This window comes from Camelina sativa, chromosome 16 (assembly GCF_030686135.1).
Source record: "Camelina sativa cultivar CO46 ecotype springtype chromosome 16, ASM3068613v1".
Classification (NCBI taxonomy): domain Eukaryota; kingdom Viridiplantae; phylum Streptophyta; class Magnoliopsida; order Brassicales; family Brassicaceae; genus Camelina; species Camelina sativa.
In genome coordinates, this window is record NC_141895.1 from 26,111,258 (window position 1) to 26,124,260 (window position 13,003).

Here is a 13,003-nt window from a genome sequence, read left to right on the forward strand (position 1 = left end):
TTCACTAGAAGAGTCATCAATCTTCTGACATTTTATTCCTAAAATAGTTCATTCCATATTCATATCCCATGAAAACATATTTTTAAAAGTTCTGACGTCGAATTTTGATTGATGACCTAATTATAGAGATCATATAAATATATTGATATCCCATATTAAATACAAAGATACAAAATTTCATAAACGTTTTTAGTGCTATGTCGCTACGTATAACGGGGCTGTCCAAGTGTATCACTTGCCATAATAGAATTTCCAAACCAAGTCAAGAATGCTTGGAAGGTGAAACCTGACAATGAATATCCGTTCACTAATCCAAGTTACATATTTTTCTAAAATCTCATATGTTATTTTCAGATGTTAAATTTGTGATGCAATCTCAGCTTCGTCTTCTCAAGAAAACATAGTGTACATTAATATGTTGTTTGTGCCAAACTGCCAATGTTTTGGGTTAAAAGCATCTGAGAAAATTGATAAAATCTCAACCTTGTTTTATATTTTAACTTTTTATCATGTTATATAATTATAGCTTTAGTTGATAATATGCCTTCCGAGATATGGTACACAAATCACATGTCACTTTTTGCAATTACTTACATATCATTTTTTCAAAAGCTTTTTTCATAGTTTTCCCAAAATAGTGTGATCCTTACTATTGACAAAAAAAAAATGTGATTCTTACAAAGTCTTCATTTTTTATCAAAAAAATTAAGTTGAGTTGAGTAATTAATCTTTATTTTTCTTTAAGTGAAATTTAATAATAAATCTTTGTAGTATATGTTTCTTAGAAACTAATGTTTCACTTCGATTTTATTTTATGTTTAGAATTTTATAAATACAATTACATAATTTTTTTTACTCCACCATGCATTAAAATCTTATTCCCATTCTAAATTTTGCAATATGATCATTTTTGGTTAAAATTTGAATAATAACATTATTACTAAACAAATTTATAGTATTGTTTTTACTATTTTAAAATTTTCATTTATGTTACTTAATTCATTTATATATAGTTATTATTTTTATTATTTAATAAAAAAATTATATTACTGTTTTTACTATTTTAAAATTTAATTAAATTTACTTAATTCGTTATTTATTTATTTTTTACTATTATTAATTATAACTAATAAATATGCAATGAATAAATATTTAAAATAATAATTTTTAATGCAAAAAAATATAAATAACATTGTTTAGGTGGATGTTGAGGTGGAGTGTGGAGAAGAGAGAAAAGTTAACTTAATATATATAATATATATAGATGTTATTAAATTGGTACAACTAACATTTTTATACAAAGATCTTTCAATTTGAAATCCAGTAATAATAAATAATAGAAAACTTTTAATAATCTATTAAAGTATAGTAAAACATAATTGAATTTAAATGTTTTAAAAAAATTTGTGATTGGATTAACACTTCTAAACCTTTTCCATAAGAGATAAAACAAAGAAAAAAAGGTAATTGATAGCTAAGGATGATGTGTAACCACATTACTAAACTTCAATTATAAAATTTGTATTTTAAAGATATTTGTTTAGTTCATTACTAATGCTTGATGCTAAATTTATCCATTAGAATAGATGTCAAAAAAATTAAAAAAAAATCTATCCATTAGAATAGAACCATTTTTATTATTATAATATTGGATATGTGACACGAGTGACGACAAAAACAGACGAAAACCAAACAGGGAGGGAGAAAGAGAAGAGACCATTTTTAAGTTTTTTTAGATAAGAAAGCTAGCGTCCGAATAAAGCGACACGTGTCAGATTGTCCATCTATAGCCGTCATTAAAAAAAGCAAAACGTAGGACCCGAAACAGCCTATCTCTACCAAGTATATATTGACAATACGGAAATGACAAACATAGCCTCCTATGTAAAGACACGATCAAAAGGGCCAATTTGGGTATTTTCTAGAACCTTAATTTTTTTTTATAATTATATTATAAATATAAATCTCTCAAGAGCTGCGCGTGACACTTCAATCGCGTCCTTTTCTTTAGATCATCAAATCAAAAACTCGTTACTCTTCTTCTTATAAGATTCTTCCAATAGATTCACTGAAGTTTCTGGTGATTTTGATTGAATGGTTGAAATGATGATGAGACGCCAAGCTTCGAAGTTTCCTGTTAAGCGAGAGATCGTTGAAGATTCTCTTGAAGATGAACATGCTCCTCTCTACAAACGAACTAAGGTTTTGAATCTGTTACAAAACTTTTGATTTCTTATGTTTCTAAGCAACTAAAAATTACATTTTTTTTTGGTAATTTGATTTTGAAAGTTTTGGTTTTTATTGATGGGTTTGAAATGGAATTAGCTATGGAGCAATAGAACAGGGGTATCTAAGTTTAACTTACTTGAGGAGCCAAGTCCTTTGGGGTTGAGTTTAAGAAAGAGCCCTTCTTTTCTAGAACTGATTCAGATGAGGCTTTCTCAAAGTGGTGACGACACAACGTCGGAAACTAGTCGTGTTAAGAAAGAGAGTTTTGGTTTTGGTGTTGGAACCGTTGAGAAGCTTAAAGCTTCTAATTTTCATGCTACGGTTCTTAGGATTGGTCAATGGGAGGTGAGTCTTCAAATTTTAATTGGAGTTTTTATGTTTCATGGTTTGTCTTTTTTTGGTGTCTGAGTTTGACTTTTTTGTTTGTAGTATAAGGCAATGCATGATGGTGATTTGGTGGCGAAATGCTACTTTGCAAAACACAAACTTGTATGGGAAGTATTGGAACAAGGTCTTAAGAGCAAGATTGAGATTCAGTGGTCTGATATTATGTCTCTGAAGGCTAATTTGCCTGACGATGAACCTGGAACGCTGTCCATCGTGGTATAAAATGGCTTCTTTCGTGATTGTTTCATTCAACTGTCTTTAAATGTACCAACCAATGGTTTTTATTTATGATCTTGTTCTGTTTCAGCTGGCTAGGCGGCCGTTGTTTTTCAGGGAAATTAATCCGCTGCCTAGAAAGCATACTACGTGGCTGCCGACGTCAGATTTTACTGATGGTCATGCCAGCATGAACAGGTAACAACATGTCTTTCTTGTGTCCTAACTATAGAACTTATATGTTATGACTCCAACTGACAATGGCTTATGTATCTTTTCGATATGGTAGGAAACATTTTCTGCAGTGTCCCCCAGGGATATTGGACAAACATTTCGAGAAGCTTGTCCAATGTGATCATCGTCTGTTCTGTTTAAGTCGACAGCCAGAGATAAATTTGGCCTCACCGTTCTTTGATTCGCGGACATCTATATTTGAGGATCCCTCCATGTCTGGATCTTATAATATGGCATCTCCTGTTGGAGCTCAGTCATCATCAGAACATGTTTCTCTCTCTCATGATGCACTATCTCCTAGCTCAGGTATTGTGTTTTGTTTTCTCTATCTTTTATACTCGTTTCTCTTTTCTTGTGCTCATAGGTCTTTTATTTATATGTTTAGTGATGGATGCTCATGCAATTGAAGGAGTTGGTGTGTCTGTTGATTCGAGAAACAAAAACGGTTGGAGTCAGATAAAAGTGCCTGGCCTACCCCAATCTATCTCGATGAGCGATCTCCTTACACTATATCAAGGTTGTGAGAACAACCAAGAGTTTGAGGAAATGAAACAGTTGCTGCTAAGTGACACCTTACCCGACACATCAGATGAGAAGTCTGTCATGTCAAAGGTCAATTCTTTCTGCAACCTCTTGCAATCTGCTGCAAACTCGCAGCTCAATATCGAAACTACTGATACCGATAAAGAGATTGGGGTCGATAGAAACAGACACATGACTGAAGGAGGCAAAAGAGTTGTTGATCTTGCTTCAAGCAGCAAGCCATTACAGGGTATGTCAAGGAAAGACTCATTCAGTGATTTGTCGGGACACCTTCCCCGGATCGCATCCCTCACAAAGTTCTTGTCCAATATTTCAGAAGAAGATTAGTAGATAGTAAAATTGAAAAGTTCCTGTGACTAGGGATCTTGAACAAGTAGCTGTAAATCAAATTTATCTTTCTTGGTGAGCAAGAGAATTTGTGCTCTTGTTCGTAAGGATTTGGAGGAACTTTTTGTGTTTGATGATGAATCCTTGTAAAGAAAAGCTTTGTTTGTTTGAAAATCAAACATTAACAAAAACTTTAATATAGCTTTCATCCTAATTCCTACTCGTGTTCTTTGCTAAGTCAACTAATAGTGAAATGAACGAACGCCCAAAGGACATGAGACCTCTTCACTTTCACCAAGCGTTTAATCTCCCACAAAGTATTAAATGGAGGAGGCGACTCGACAGTGTGCTACAGGAGAAGATTTATAGAGAGTCTCAGAAACTCAAGAAGGGTAGGAGGAGATTGGAAGTAAATCATCGAAACAAGTGGTTTTGAAAGAACTTGTTTATGGTTTGTGGATCAGGCATGGTGTAGCCATAACACTTGTCTGGTGGTTCCTTGCAACTCTTTAGTTTAAAGTCTTCTTCTTGGGATTGTATGACCCTCTCCGCTTGTAACATCAACAGCATGGTTCGCCACAAGGCAGAAAACCTTCAAGCCTTCAACGGATCAAGATGATTTTGGTTCTCAGGCTAAAGAGTTGCAAGGAACTCAAAGATTCAAAGGCCACAAACATTTAGAAGACATGTCTTTGGTCATTCCAAAAGTGATGAAGAAATCTAATGGAGGTAAATCTATATAATTGAGGTCGATTTGGGATTTTGTTTGACCAAATTATGAAAAAACACTAATCTTTTGGCATTAGTGCATATCTTAAAAGGCGCATTACAGTTAATGTGTTTTGTTCTGAATTTACACAAGACAACAAATTAGCCTTAAATTTATTGTGTTTGAATCCCAAGGTAGCTTTATATTCTGAATCTAAATCTTAGAAGAAACATAGACAAACATAAGAACATCATTCTTATATAATGGTAATAGTAAGAGAGAAACATAATGTCTGCAGCTAACACAAATGAAAAAGACATTTTTCTTGAGGATATGAAAACCAAATTCCTCTAAAGGATCGATCTCAACAACCTAAGAAGTCTCTACATTCCACTGAATGCTTTCTTCCCTATAGCAGAACTCCCAGCTGGAATGACCTTAAGGACATTAAACCTCACCGTCTTTGACAATGGTCTGAAATAACATTTAAGCACATGGGTGTCATATGGTATCACACAGATTCTAATTCTAATTAGTTCAAGATAGATCACTGCTGTACTAACCTGCATTGCCCAATGATCACATGATCTCCTTCTTTGACACGGAAACACGGTGAGACATGAGCAGGAATGTTCGAATGTCTTTTCTCATACCTAATGATATATCTCAATGTTAAAGACTATTCTCAACCATTGTGTTAACACTAAAGTAAAGATTGTTTTTATTCACCTCTGATACTTCTTAACAAAATGAAGATAGTTCCTCCGGACAATGATTGTCCTCTGCATTTTCGCACTGTGACAAGTTCCTGCTAAGATACGACCTCTAATAGAAACCGTGCCAGTAAAGGGACATTTCTTGTCAATGTATGCACCTATATACAAAGTTCACAAACATGGAACATGTTATCTACTACTACACAAACACAGAACTCGTTCCAATTTCATAAACCATATAGGGAAATAAGAGATGAACTTTCATCCAAATTACAACACAATCTAAACCAAAAACACAAGCTTTAACATTACAAAGACAAATTGTGTACCTTCAGTAGCTTCTCTTGAAGTCTTGAAACCAAGACCAATGTTCTTCCAGAAACGATTACCTCCCTTACCAGGTCTCTTGCCTTTACCAGATTTCTTCGAGCTGAAGAAAAAAACAATAATGAATTGCAATAAGAGAAGACACTCTAAGAATTGTAGATAAAAAAACAAAAAGATGTGTTTTTTTTTTTGTAAAATGTTTCACCTCAAGAAGACCTTTGGTTGCTTCAAAAACGCCTTCTCCGTCTGAAACACATGATTTCAACAACATTATGATCGTAATTGCATAGAAATTAAGAAACTTTATCAATTAACAATGAGAAAGAGATTAGAAACCTGCTCCGCCATGGTTGAGGTTGGTACTGGAGAGTGTCGAGAGAGACAGAGAGAAGCCCTAAACTGCTTGTGGGAAGAGGCAAAACCCTAAAATCGCTTAACCTTAGCAGATCGTAGTTATAATAAATGGGCTTTGGGAATGATTATCTAGTTTTTAGCCCAAACATATCTTTACCCAAAAATTTGTTTTTTTTTTTTTTTTTTTTTTTTGTGTGTAAATCATCATTTGAAATTCAGTCTTGGTTTTTTGGTTTGAATTGGTTTAGTTTTAAGAAAAATAATTTGGAAATGGAATGTCAGTCACAGTCACGGATATGTATTACTGATTCATGGGCATTTAAATAGATTTGTTTCATTGTTTGACAATAAAAAGTTGGCTACAAGATCACAACAACACTAGTTCCCTTCTGGTTTTGTGTTCTTGATTTGTATATGAAGTCTCTCTCTGTACATCAACACTACGAATGACAAATACAACAAAACTCTAATCCTAATCTCATCCCCAACACAAAACAGAAAAACAAGCTTGATGCAGTGACTCATGCCTTGCATCCATTATTCAAGATTGTCTAGGACCTACCTGCTGAGCTAGAAACTTCTTCAATGATGCCAAAATTTATCTAAGTAGGTTTCTCTGAATACCTACTCATGCTGCAAGATTGTTTATGTCAGAATCTTATCTCTTAAGTGTGTTGCAGTAGCAGCCGCCTTCCGTGCACATTTCTGGTTCTTTCCATGTCGTTTTGAGGTGGTGGATGTTATCTACAGGCCACCAAAGAAAGATCCCTGAGTTGCTCCGTTTTCGTGGTGTGCTGGACTCAGTTGAAGAAGTACTGTGATTTGAGCACTTCCTTTAAATCAAAATCCCCTCTCTTCGGTACTGGAGGAAACACGAGATTCGGGTATGCATCTTGGAAACTTTGGAGCAACTGTATCAAGAACACAACAATGTCAACAAGACAATCAAGGCTGTAATTCGTACAAACACTTCAACTCAAATCCTAAATCCAGTTAGAGAAAGAAGTTTAACTAGAATTCACAATGTTGATATTCTATAAAGAATGCTTTGTTTCTTGATTTTTCTGTGATCGTAGAAGTATAGAACTAAAAGTTGGTAATTTACAAGAAAAACCATGAACCCTTGATTCAGTAAAGCTGGGGAAAAATTTCACATACGATTTGGAAACCATCTGATGGTTACCACAATCTTTTGCTTTGGCAGCAGGCGTGCAGGAAAAGAAAGTCAGGCATTCAGTCCTAGGCTTCTAACCAAAGAGTTATTGAATACTTACATCTTCAAGGATTGGTGTGTTGTAAAGCTCAACAAATTTCTCCCTAAGTATTCTGTTCATTGTGTCAACATCACACGCATGGGTCCAGTAGGAGTCATGCACACCTGCAAAACCGAGGCTTTGAATAAATAGATGTTCCATCTTTTTTTGGGTTGGCAAGCCATCAGCTGTATTAACAGGACTAACCTGCAAAGTTTAGGCCAGCCTCTCGACATGCGACAGCAGTCATCATCATGTGTGTGCCGTCCAGTGAGTGCACAAAATTTGGGGGAAACGCAGTTCTTTGTTTCCTAACATCCACCTGAAATTACAAATATTTAAGTCTACGGGATCATAAAAGTGAAATTTGCTCAGTGCTCACAAATAAAGGAACAAAATAGGCTTTACCGTGTTACCCTCTCGCTGAAGAGCCAAAACCTGAAGAGATGTTCTTATCTGCAACCATAGTAGTCTTATTTGATACCAACAGTCAAAATTATTGGCTCCCACAATGGGATGATTTGTAGTTTACATGAAGGATTCTTACCAGATGTCTTTCACTTCTGCAATAGGGTTGCACAACAGGGAGCCCAAGAGGGGTGATCCATCGCACTGGATGATTATCGGATGCAATTATCTGTAAAGTTGAAAAAGAAAACACTATTAGGTCTCTCATTTACTAAACATAAAAGAGCAGAGTTAACAAACATACTACAAGACCACACCTTTGCACAATCACCAAGCCAACTCATAATGGCACGTGCCGCTTCAAATATTTCTCCAAGAGCAGCTAGGGTCACCTGAGGAGAAATGTTTCAAGCATATGATTAGTTCATAACTAGAAACAAAGTAACTAGTATTTGCGAGAATGCTACTATTCTTCTTACTTTTGCAGAATAGCAAGCAGCAGCAAATAACATTCTCTCGTCAGTGATAACACCTTTCTCTTCTAATCTTCTTTTTATTTGTTCACGCGCTCCAACATAGGTGACACCATATACTGACGTCATTACCGTCTGCTTTACCAGCTTTCTGTCGACCTGAAATCAGAAGAGAACATAGCATCATTGGGAAGAACTTTTGCCGTGGCATTATGTTCAATCAAAAACCATAGAGACTCACTTGAGTGATAAGGATCTTTGCCAATGCGGCGGTTGGGTTTGACTCAGGATCCTTACTGCTGTCCTTCTTCATTATTTCATGGACTCTATCTCAGCACAAGCGAAGACGAGACGAGTGAGAAAGAGAGACAGAGAGGAAAACCATAAGAAACTACGCTTGACATGATTCCAACTCGAATAAATGAATTCACAGCCACTCCATAAAAAGCTGATATGATACCTCCGTGAAATCTCAGAATAGACATCAGCTGGTTTGTCTCCTGCAACTAGATTAACTGCCGCAGCTTCAAACTGAGAGAAGCCATATTACAAGAAGAGAACTATATGAGATTGAAAATTACGCCAAATAAGACAAAAAGCAAGATAGAAATGTTCACAAGAGAGCCTACACTATCTCTTCCTAAAGCTGCATAATGCTGTAGACCATTGCACGACCCATCCTGCACATAGAAATTATTCAAGGAAAAAGTGTTGATTAAGAATTTTAGTTAACTGAAAACGTATAGCATAGTCGATTCACAGCCCAATGGAAAGATCACATCTGGTGAAAATAATTAAAAACTTATACAACAGGGAAAATAAACAGCCTACTGAATTCCCAACCTAGAATCTTCCAGAGAAAACAAGTGTCAAGTAAACAACAAAGAGTAGAATAACTTTGGATACAAGTTTACGGTGCTTACCTGATGAATAGGCAAATGAGAAATTACTGAATAAGGTGAAGGGCTTTTCAAGGCTTGTGTCAGAATAACACATGCAGCTAAACACTGAAACGGGTCTTCAGCCTTTAACCACCATCGTTTTCCATGTATAGTATTTTCAGCTGAATCCATTATATCATCCAAATGGTTTTCCACAAAAGCCAGACGCGCATCATGTGAGAGCTTTTCAACACCACCTGCATAGAGGTTTGCTAAATGTATTTTCAGCCAATGCAAGCCTGACTTTCCAAGTGGTCGTCCTTCAGCAAACTCCAGGGTTCCACGGCAAAGATCAGAACTCAGATGATTCAGATGAGGATGCATTGGGTATGCACGTCCCCTGAAGTCAAGATTGTGAGGGTAGTAGAATCCTTCCTCGTCTTTCATTTTTCTAGCAACCTGAATTGATAATTTTTAGTCCGAATCTTTTGCTAGTTAAGTGAAGATGGAACAAATGTTGTAAGCAGCAAGAATGTATTTCTTACAGAAAGTTTGAGCTCAACATCACATCTTAGAGAATGCCTCTCTCTGTTAATCTTGTTGGCCTTTCGAACACTCCATTTCCAGGCTTGGATTTCATCTGGATCCTCAGAGGATGGTTTCTCTGGTATGGGAACCTAAATAAATAAACAAGAAAGAGAACAGAATTCATCAGACACATACCACTAAAACCTATAACTCTGTAGATAAAATTGACACTCGAAATGAAACCCTGAAAGGTTAAATAGCCGAAATCCAATAACACTTTTAGTGACTTACGTCTTCACGATTAACTAAGCCTGCGATGTTGCCTCCATCAGCCCAGAGCCTTTCCACCACATCAAGTATTTTCCTATTTACCCTCCACTTGGTGTTCCCAAGTGTATCCAATGCCTGTTCAAATTCAATTTCGGAATATAAATAGTAATGTAAAACATTACCATTTACCAGACAGCAACAACAAAGCATAATTTACAAGAGCGATAATACCAATGTACCTCAAATACTCTATGAGCAGTCTTGTAACTAATATCTCTAAGTGCATCTTGCTGCTTTTTGGATCCATGAGTACGCATGATATAGGAAGGTAAAAACAAGTAACCACCCTTGTCATATCTGAAGAAAATGTCACAGCATTTGCATACGTAAGTGCCATATAAATAATGTGTGGGCATGAGGTTCTCAATTAAAGAGCACCAATCGTACGTGTGGGGATAAAATCTAGAGCCAAAGAAGAAAGAGTTTTTCAAAGCATACCCTTTCCATCTCTTTGGTGGCACTAACATCGGAACATAAGGAATAAGCATATGCTTAGCCTGCATGAGACAATAACAATAAAACATCACCTAAAAGCTCATGAACAGAATAGCTTTAAATCAGAAAAAAAAAAACGTTTTTTAACTCACAGACTTATCCAGTCCTGCAAGGAGAAGCGAGTCACATTCAATAACTCCATATCTCCTCACCAGCTTTGACCTACAAAGTCCAAATTTTCTAAGATAAGTATAAGACAAAGAGAGAAATGTGTCAGGTACTCATCAAACTGGTACGACAACGAATATGCATTCTCACCCTGGATATTTGGTCACGGTTTTAAACGTGTGTCTGAATGCAGGTCGAAACTCGGGTATAGAGTCTCCTGACTGGGTAAGAGGAGGTTGTACATAAGCTGTTTCAATCAATAGTTCTAGCAGACGGCTTCCAAGCTGAAAATTGATAAGAGTACAACAACAAAGATTAAATTATTTCACTATCGAAGACAAATATCATCAATTTCACTCTCAAAAGTGCTTAATACGCCACAGACCTTAGCTTGTGTAGCTCGCCCCCATGGTTTGGTACCTTCACTTTTCACAACTTTAAGTGCATCAATAATCCTTTTCCTTCGAATCAAACTATTTACACGTTTCCTAAGCAATTGTTTTTCTTTCAATTCCTCTTGTGAGTCCCCTGCATTGTTCTTCCGAGTTTTCTTCAAGAAATTGTGAATCCTCACCTAAGTGATCAACCAAAAACTACAACTCAGTACATCGTTTCTTCATTAAACTAAACTGACTATTCATTCCTTCATACCTCCTGCTCAATAGCTATGCCAATACTAACAGCAGCTTGAACAACTTGGATACACCCATCTTCATGTCCGGACATAACCAAACCCATCATCTTATGCATCACAATAACCGCCATTTTATCAGCAGGCAAAAGCTCAATATGAGGCGCATAAGCTGCTCTAACCTTCTTGCTCTTGTTCTTCTGCAGCTTCTGCTCTCTCTCAATCACATCTTTTAAAGGCTGAAACCACCCTAAGAACATATGTTTCACATAAGGCAAATTGGGAGCTAGGTTCTTCTCACACATCTCCTTCTCCAAATCTCTGTACTCATCAACCATCTTCTCCCAAGCTTCAGTCTCTTCCTTCACTTGACGTCTCCTCAAGGAATCAAACTTCCTCTTATCGATGTCTTTGTGCTCGATTTTAACAGTCTGATCAACCATTTTACTCAAACCCTTGAGAAACAAAGCAGAGATCCATGGTGGGTCTTGCATAAACAGCCTCCTCCGACCAGAAAGCCCATTCCTTTCTACCGGATTCTCAAGCTCCTCAACCAAGCTTGCTCCTTTAATGGTTCCGGCGTATGAGGAGTCCTGATTCTCGAAGCTCTCGATGAGATTGCCGTGGAAATGGACGGAATTCGAAATGGGTTTCTCGTGAACAGAGAGAGAAGTAGAAGAGGAGGAAGAAGAAGAAGAAGAAGAAGAAGCTGAAATCGGAAGTGAGTGGCGTCCGAAGAAAGGAAGGGTTTTGCGGCGGAAGAGGGCGTAGGAGGAAGGAGGTTTAAGCCAGGTGAAGAGGGCAGTTTGGTGTTGGAAATGAGAGGTTTGGTGTAAGGAGAGAGAAGGAGAAGCCGCCGCAGCGGAAGCCATGGAAGGAAGGAGGAGATAGATAGTAAAGGATAAGGTATTGGTCGTCTTCTTATGAACATTTGAAGAAGAGAAAGAAACTTTTTGTGTTTGTGAGCAACAAAAACAATCCAACAAACCTCTCTAAAACCTCTCTACTCTTTTTTTTTTTTTTCCACAATAGAGATATTTATTTTTTATATTTCCCCCAAATATTAAAAATAATAAAAACACATTGGAATTCTAGAATGGTTTATAAGATATTCAAACATTTTATTTTATTTACTTTTTATACTATTAAGAATATTAAACATATAATATAAATATAATTATTTTACTTATGTTAAGTATCCACATGGTAACAAAAAAATCAATTGAAAAAACTAACCTCAGGGTCCTTAATTAATCCTTTATTTGAAGAAAGTTTCTTTTCATTTTTTAGTCTCATAAATTTATATTTTTAGAGGTTTTGACGTTGATTACTAATCTACTACTACGTATCATTAAATGTTATTCTCATAAATATTACTAAAAAAATATTTTTACAAAAGTATCATTATTAGTTTTATATATTTAAATACTAAAATATATATTTTCCCAAAAATAACACAAAATCTAAACTAAACTTTAAACATTTAAAACTAAACCATAAAAATATTGTAAAGTTTCTCTGGCAATGTCATGCATGGTGCATACCAAATCTGTTTCATAGATACCCAATCTTATATATGGACTATTAAAAATATTGAATTTCACTGCCAAACGTTGCATTATAATCTAACCGCTTGAAAAACCTTGTATAATAGTTTGTGAAGAAGAATTAAACCCAATAAGGATAACAAAAAAATTTCAAATTGATGATGCAAGTTTCACATAGCACTAATAACCGTCAAAAACTTGGGAATAAAATAAATGACTAAAGCTGTACTACAACACACACAAAAAAAAAAAGACAATACAAAAAAAAAATAAGTTTGTAAGTCACACATTAATAATGTCAATTGAG

At 35.7% G+C, this 13,003-nt stretch overlaps 3 protein-coding genes across 4 annotated transcripts; 1 reads left to right on the forward strand and 2 right to left on the reverse strand.

Annotated features, from left to right (window-relative positions):
- The first annotated feature begins 1,865 nt into the window (after positions 1–1,865).
- LOC104752037 (uncharacterized) lies at positions 1,866–4,150 on the forward strand. Its single transcript, XM_010474107.2, has 6 exons — positions 1,866–2,202; positions 2,326–2,574; positions 2,659–2,832; positions 2,924–3,030; positions 3,122–3,372; positions 3,452–4,150. The coding sequence occupies exons 1-6, from the start codon at positions 2,095–2,097 to the stop codon at positions 3,934–3,936; spliced, it is 1,374 nt and encodes a 457-aa protein (XP_010472409.1). The 5' UTR covers positions 1,866–2,094; the 3' UTR covers positions 3,937–4,150.
- A 727-nt stretch (positions 4,151–4,877) lies between these two features.
- LOC104752038 (small ribosomal subunit protein uS17x) lies at positions 4,878–6,227 on the reverse strand. Its single transcript, XM_010474108.3, has 6 exons — positions 6,025–6,227; positions 5,894–5,934; positions 5,691–5,791; positions 5,375–5,519; positions 5,209–5,298; positions 4,878–5,119 (listed from the first exon to the last, which is right to left on the reverse strand). Exons 1-6 carry the CDS (start codon positions 6,034–6,036, stop codon positions 5,029–5,031), a joined length of 480 nt encoding a protein of 159 aa, XP_010472410.2. The 5' UTR covers positions 6,037–6,227; the 3' UTR covers positions 4,878–5,028.
- A 127-nt stretch (positions 6,228–6,354) lies between these two features.
- Positions 6,355–12,240, reverse strand: LOC104752040 (DNA-directed RNA polymerase 3, chloroplastic). Of its 2 annotated transcripts, none has more exons than XR_015584437.1 (19): positions 11,170–12,240; positions 10,904–11,092; positions 10,669–10,802; positions 10,503–10,572; positions 10,354–10,412; positions 10,095–10,212; positions 9,877–9,990; positions 9,603–9,734; positions 9,100–9,516; positions 8,806–8,856; positions 8,637–8,707; positions 8,418–8,502; positions 8,183–8,335; positions 8,021–8,095; positions 7,843–7,932; positions 7,704–7,767; positions 7,503–7,617; positions 7,317–7,420; positions 6,355–6,953 (listed from the first exon to the last, which is right to left on the reverse strand). XR_015584437.1 is itself a non-coding variant. In XM_087491402.1 (19 exons), exons 1-19 carry the CDS (start codon positions 12,019–12,021, stop codon positions 6,843–6,845), a joined length of 2,988 nt encoding a protein of 995 aa, XP_087347528.1. In that variant the 5' UTR covers positions 12,022–12,240; the 3' UTR covers positions 6,355–6,842. The 2 variants fall into 2 exon arrangements, 1 of the variants encoding a protein (XP_087347528.1); XM_087491402.1 differs by having other exon boundaries at positions 7,704–7,751.
- Positions 12,241–13,003: the final 763 nt, after the last annotated feature.